Source organism: Arachis ipaensis, chromosome B8 (assembly GCF_059453495.1).
Source record: "Arachis ipaensis isolate K30076 ecotype BB chromosome B8, ASM5945349v1, whole genome shotgun sequence".
Taxonomy (NCBI): Eukaryota; Viridiplantae; Streptophyta; class Magnoliopsida; order Fabales; family Fabaceae; genus Arachis; species Arachis ipaensis.
This window is the reverse complement of record NC_142443.1, coordinates 64,847,641-64,854,384: the sequence shown is the minus strand read 5'-3', so window position 1 is coordinate 64,854,384 and position 6,744 is coordinate 64,847,641. Positions and strand designations below refer to the sequence as shown.

At 35.5% G+C, this 6,744-nt stretch overlaps 1 protein-coding gene across 1 annotated transcript; it reads left to right on the top strand.

The window, feature by feature from the left end:
• Positions 1 to 5,218, top strand: SR45 (arginine/serine-rich 45). Its single transcript, XM_088496130.1, has 12 exons — positions 1 to 427; positions 1,352 to 1,420; positions 2,067 to 2,155; positions 2,512 to 2,558; positions 2,637 to 2,717; positions 2,815 to 2,980; positions 3,080 to 3,308; positions 3,383 to 3,448; positions 3,542 to 3,652; positions 3,865 to 3,928; positions 4,015 to 4,055; positions 4,819 to 5,218. The coding sequence occupies exons 1-12, from the start codon at positions 204 to 206 to the stop codon at positions 4,886 to 4,888; spliced, it is 1,257 nt and encodes a 418-aa protein (XP_088352256.1). The 5' UTR covers positions 1 to 203; the 3' UTR covers positions 4,889 to 5,218.
• The last annotated feature ends 1,526 nt before the right edge of the window (positions 5,219 to 6,744 follow it).

The following is a 6,744-nucleotide window of genomic DNA, read 5'->3' as shown; positions in this document are numbered from 1 at the left end:
AAGTAAAGCGGGAATTCGGGTAATAGCTGATATCCAATTAGCCCTTATCCTTGATTCGTTTCTCACTTTTTCCACTCAAATAATCACACGGTTAAATTGAGTCACTACTATCGTGCTAGCCCGACGACGAGCTAGGGTTTATCCAGCGTTCCGTCTTCTCTCCATTTCTCTCTCTCCCGCTTCTTCTTCTGTGTGCCCTAGCAATGGCGAAACCGGGGCGAGGCCATCGCTCTCCGCCCTCGGGCTCCGGCTCCTCCTCCCGCTCCCGTTCCTCTTCCCCTTCAGATTCTCGCTCTTCCTCCCGCTCTCGCTCCCTCTCTCGATCCCGTTCTCCTTCTCGCTCCAGATCCTTCTCTTCCTCCTCCTCCTCCCCGTCTCGCTCCTCCCGAAGCCGAAGCCGAAGCCCTCCCCCTCAGCGCCGAAGAAGGTACGCTTACCGATTTCACAATTTCCCCGTTTTTTCATCGGTTTATGCGACATCTGTAACTTCGTAGTTCTAGTTGAAGAGAGAGGGAGGAAAAAATGGAGCTTCAGTTGGACTTCTCTTTTCTTGTTATTTGTGTGTCTGTGTTGGATGTTGGTTTTTTTCCCTCCAAATAAAACTTCTGGGAGCTGGATGCTGAAAATGTGGGAATTGACTAAGGTTTTGGGTTAGTTGCTAATGTTTTATAAAATGAAGGTGAAAATTGAGGATTGAAATTGAAAGTTATTTGCAAAGAACATTTTTTCCCCTTTGAAATACTGTTGTTTAAAAAGCTACACATTCTTTACTATAATGGTGTAATGTTTTGGAGGTTTCTTGACATTTTTTTTTAATTTTTAATTTTGTTGCGGTGCCCCTTATGGCTTACATTCCCAAACGTACAAAAAGGGACCGATGCTTTGATATCAAACAGACAAAAACTAGTGCCTCAGGTCAAGTGGTTTATCTCTGTGCCTTAAGTTAACAAAAGGGTCTGGTGGATTCTTATTGAGTTGCCAAAATTCTCTTCTCAACATGCGTCTTGATGTAATTTTTATTGCGGGGATAGGTTTTACATTTAGTGGTGATTCTACGGAGGATTGGCTTGATAATCTTTTAGATTATCCTTTCTGTCTCTGTTTCATGAGTTTGTGCCTTGATTGTGAAAGAAGCTGATACGCAAATTCCCTGATGACATACAATAATTGAAACATTGAATGCAGTTAACCCGTTATTAGTTTCACTTCTGTGTTCTCCTATTTCATTGTTTCTACCTTGTATTTCCCTTTCATTCATTGCCATTTTCCTTCAATTCATAGCCAACAATATTGCCGCTTTACTTGTGAACTAGACAGAGTTCCATTTGTTTTTAATCTTTTTTGCTTGTAGCTCCCCTGAAGCAGCCAGGCGAGGTCGATCTCCTCCCCCTCAGTCTAGAAGAGCTTCTCCTCCTCCAAGGTAAATCTTCTTCTTCCTTTTTCCAAGTATACTGCTTTATATGATTCTACTGTTTGTTTTGATCAACCTAGTGATAGAAGACTTGGTTTTTGTTATTGGTCCTACTTCCTTTGTGATATAAATATTTTGTTTTGATTAATATGAATATGTCATCATGTTCTCTTTCAATCTAGTGCATTTTTATATATGTTGTATCTCATAGGCATATGATGTGGTATATCATGGATTTCAGAAAGATATAACTAGTACAGTAGTAGAACACTGTAGTGAGACAGTTTTGTGGTGTTAGGTATTGACAGTTTATTGAGTCTTTAACAAAGTCATGTGTGAAAGATTTCTAGTGAGTACTTAGAGTTCTTATTATTGATTTAGATTATGAATTAACTTTTTCAAAATAACTTTTAGTGCAGGTTGCTTGTTCTAGTTTTCGAATTTCTTTTAATGGATTTGGATCACATATGATTAGATCCTTAATAATGTGTTTATGTTTTCATTTTTATTTTGATGGTAACATCGTAATTTTAAAATCCAACTCAGCGTCCTCTTTTCGAGTAGAGAACTCATCATTTCACAGGCCTTTTTTTCCGTATCTTTTCATGTTTCATATTCGTTTTGCTTGCGTGTTTGCTTTTTATGCTGATCTCAGGAAACCTTCTCCTGTACGTGAATCACTTGTTCTTCATGTAGAAAAGCTCAGCAGGAATGTCAATGAAGACCATTTGAAAGAAATTTTCCGTATGTTCAATTCTTTCCAACTTCTAGTTTCTTTAACATTGTGATTGCAATAGCATAGGTGCTATGTTAAAACCCTCATGGTTGTCAAATTGTTTGATGAAGTTCTTAGTTGTAATTTGCATGTAATTGGCATTGATGCAATGACAATGTAAGAAATATCTTTTCTTGGTGCAATGAGCATCAAGAATTAAACCTAAAATAGCACTATTTGTTCTGTTTCCTATTTATGGCTAAACTGTTACTTCACAACACTTATGAACTGGTAAATGTAACATGTTTGCTGCTATTTATTATTTGAATAATTGAAATTTTATGAAACATTCTAGTGATCTAACCATCATGCATTACCTTTTCAGGTAACTTTGGCGAGGTTGTAAGTGTGGAGTTGGCAATGGACCGAACTGTAAGTTTGATTTTACATTGTTATGACAGGCTTAGGGGATTATTATTACAATTAATTTCACTCTCGTCTCATTTCCAGGTTAATCTTCCAAAAGGATATGGATATGTGCAGTTTAAGACAAGAGCAGATGCTGAAAAAGCTTTATTGTACATGGATGGTGTATGTGTCTCTTGACTGAGTAGGATTAGCTTCTATAATCAACCCTTCTGGATGATGTTTGCATTGGAAGTTGATAGATTTGATTTTTATAATGCAGGCCCAAATAGATGGGAATGTTGTTAAGGCAAGATTTACACTACCTCCTAGACAGAAAGTTTCTTCACCACCAAAAGCTTCTGCTGTTGCTCTGAAGAGAGATGGCCCTAGGACTGATAATGCTAGTGCAGATGTTGAAAAGGACGGGCCAAAGCGGCCAAGAGAATGTATATACCTGATGTTTTGGCATAGTCTTCTGCTTTTTGTTCTTTTTGTTTTTGGTTTTTGGGTCTGGACAAATAGTAACTGTAAATTAATGACACCAGCTCCTCGGAGAAAACCTCCTCCCTCGCCACGAAGGAGATCTCCTGTGCCTCGAAGAGTTGGATCTCCAAGACGACCAGATTCTCCAATTCGCCGTCGTGCAGATTCTCCAATTCGCCGTCGATTAGACTCTCCTCATCGTCGTGGAGACACACCTCCTAGGAGGAGGCCTATATCCCCTGGGAGAGGCCGTTCTCCATCTCCACCAAGGCGTCTTAGATCCCCTGCAAGGTTCATGTGTAACTGTAACTGTTTTGATTTACAGTTTCCTTTGTCAGGTATACTCATAATTAGCATATTTGCAGGGCCTCTCCAAGAAGGTTGCGGGGAAGTCCAGGTCGTAGACGTTCCCCTCCTCCTCTAAGGCGCCGGTAACCTTTTGTCATTACTTTATCTTGATTACGCTTGCATTTAATCATGCATGCTGTCTCTCACCAATTGAACAAATAAACATTTTCATCCAGTTCACCGCCTAGACGAGCTCGTAGTCCTCCTAGAAGGTCTCCAATAAGTCGTAGGCGCAGTCGCTCTCCAATACGTAGACGCTCACGCTCAAGATCATTCTCACCTCGAAGGTAATTTTACAGCATATCTTGGTTCACTGGAATGAGTCATTACTCTTTTTCTACCCATGTTATGGCCTGTTATGCAGTTCCTTTAGTGTTTTTATTGCATTATAATATTTGGATAGAAGCCTTAAGAAAGGCCTGGGTACCAATGAGCTTTTGAATGTATGAAGGCTACCACTTTAAAAATGTCAAATCCTTAAAAATTTACTTTTCAACAGAGGTCGACCACCTGTAAGACGTGGGAGGTCTTCATCCTACTCTGACTCGCCAAGTCCACGCAAGGTCTGTTCCTATTTTTTAATTTGGATGATGTTATTTATTTATTTTTCTTGTATTGTATATGGCTAAATCCTTCATAACCTAAATAGGTATCCCGGAGATCGAAGAGTCGCAGTCGCAGCCCAAGAAGGTAATGTACAGTATGCCAAAATCCCCCCCCCCCCCACCTATGTTTGACTTTTTCCAGAAGTCCATTTATTTATTTATCTTTCTGTCGGTAACTTTTAAAGTTTTTTCTATTCCTGGCATTCACCCCTCATCTTCAATTTTGATAATATATTTATATGGTCTAAAACTCAAATAGTATAAACTCTTTTGGAAAATGCTATTTGTACACCAAAATCAGCTACTAAAATCAGCCACCAATGTATTTTTGTATAAATACATCTGTAGTTTAATTTATTTTCAATGTGTATTTGTATTCCAACATGTATTTTATACTGGTGGCTAACTTTGGTGGCTAATTTTGGTATACATGTAGCATAACCCAACTTTTTTTGGCTGATAAATTATGTGGTAGATTTTCTGTTCAATTTAGCAAAGTGAAGTATTTGTTCTTACTTTATATAAGCCTTTAAATTTGCTACCCTGCTTCTCTGGTTCACACATGCCACAAGGTTGCAATATTGAGTGGGTGCAGAAATATAATTGGTTATCTTATCAGTGTTCATTGACCATTTTTATATCTTTTGTGCAATGGATATTGGGCACCACAGATATTTTGGCGATGTTTCCATATCGTATTTGAGTCCCCAATAGTTTCTGCCTTGATGATAATGATAATAATGGTCAATTTATGCATCTTCTAAGTTTAGCAGGTTACATCCCATTTTGACTTCATTTTTAGATCTCTATACGACATTACTATCATTTTGTTTTTTTATAATTTGTAGGCCTTTGAGAGGAAGAGGCAGTAGCAACAGCAGCAGCAGCAGTTCACCACCCCCACCTCGCAAACCCTAGATATAATTCGTGTACATCTGTTGTCTGTTTTTGTTCATGTATTTGTCAAGACTTAATATTATGGAAGTTACTCTACCGGCAATGTCTTTGGGGGATATGTTTCTATGACTGTCTACTCTCCAACAGATGCTTTCTTATTAGCACTTGAAAATGTTTTTGGAGATTTGCTGTTCCATTAGTTTTCATTCGGGAACCCTTAGCTTTGTCATTTTGATCCAAAATGATGAGTTTCGGAGATGGGGATTTCTTGTATCGAATGAGTGAAAATCTAAACTTAGTTGAATCCTATTAGAATTTCAGTGGAATGCTATGTCACTGATATTTCAGAAATTTGAGGATGGCATATGGTACTCGTTATATCGCACTAAATAGTGAAACTTTATTACTGAATACTTACGGTAATCTGCCCGATGGATTAGGATCATTGAGGTATAGTTTGCTTGGTTCATCCTTTTGAAATGCGAAGATTCATAAGTCGTTGTTTAATGATACCCCGTCGTCGAAGTATGCTGAGATGTTCTCCACTCACCATGAAATTAAATGGGTTAGAATGTTGGATTAGGGACCATCTATAAGCTAAAGGTGAGTTCTATGGTGTAGAAAGAAAAAAATTTCTACACTTATAGATATGTGTTGGCTGATTAGAGAGCTTGACAAGTGTTTAGAGAAAGAGCCAAAGTCTGTGCTCTTTGCAGGAATGAGATAGAAAAACTCTTTTTTGGCATAGAGTTTAGGTGAGTAATTATTTTCATTATGACTAATTATATTGACATAATAATAGACCTCATCATAAATTGGATTTCTTTTTTATTATTGTTCGAAAAATAACGACTCTAGCTGTGATTTGTTATACTAAAAAAATCACAAATTGCCAAACCAATAAAAGAAACACATGTATCAAGTATTAACCATTTAATCCAAATTTATTTTTTATTTACAAAATATATAGTAAATTAGTTTATATGGCAATATTGTTTAAAAATAAACGGTTGTATGATATATCTAATAAAAAAATATTTGTGTCATAAGTTTTATATTATTAAATTGTCTTAGAGGATTTAGATTGTCTAAAGTTTAAATTTCACTTTAGAAAGTAAAGTGTGATCTCTCACCATTTATTTTATAGGTGAGACCAAGAATAAATATGATAGAGAAATCATTCAAAGGTAGAAGATCACACTTTATCCTCTAAAGTACAAATTTAAAATTTAGAAGATCCAAATTCGTCTTAAAAGTATGTTGACCGTCACAAAATGTATTGTATATAACAATATAATAAGTGATATTTTTTATTGTTAACTATTAATTTAATTAAACGTATTTAGTGAATTTAGATGCTAGCAAAAATTAGTGTAATTTATTTTATTTTAATAATAAAAAGATCATTCAGTATGCATTGCTCATAATATAAAAAAAAAGAAAAAAATTAATTACAAATGGATATTGTTAGTATGACTAATTATGTAATATGTGAGCTTTATATTTGTGGAATACATTACAATTGTATTTTGGCTTACAATATAATATAATGAATATGTCTTTTATTTGAGGCTTATTTACTCTATTGGTTTCTATAGTTTTACAAAATTTTTAATTAGGTCTTTATATTTTTTTTCTTTTTAATTGAGTATTTGCTCCAAAAAAAATTTTTAATTGAGTTCCTACACTTTATTTTTTCTTTTATTGGATTCTTACACCAAATTTTTTTTAGTTGAGTCCCTATACAATTAAACCAATTACTGTTAAGAAAGACCTAATTAAAAAAAATTTAGTGCAGAGACCAAATTAAAAAAAATATATATATAAAAACTTAATTAAAAATTTTGTAAAACTATAAAAACCAACAAAATAATTAA

What these genes read in the sequence shown, in the direction of transcription:
- SR45 (XM_088496130.1), top strand. Translation starts at nt 204, where the DNA reads ATGGCGAAACCGGGGCGAGGCCATCGCTCTCCGCCCTCGGGCTCCGGC. An exon ending in CTTTATTGTACATGGATGGT is followed by an intron (nt 2,718 to 2,814) that starts GTATGTGTCTCT and finishes TTTATAATGCAG; the next exon opens with GCCCAAATAGATGGGAATGT. An exon ending in CGTCTTAGATCCCCTGCAAG is followed by an intron (nt 3,309 to 3,382) that starts GTTCATGTGTAA and finishes GCATATTTGCAG; the next exon opens with GGCCTCTCCAAGAAGGTTGC.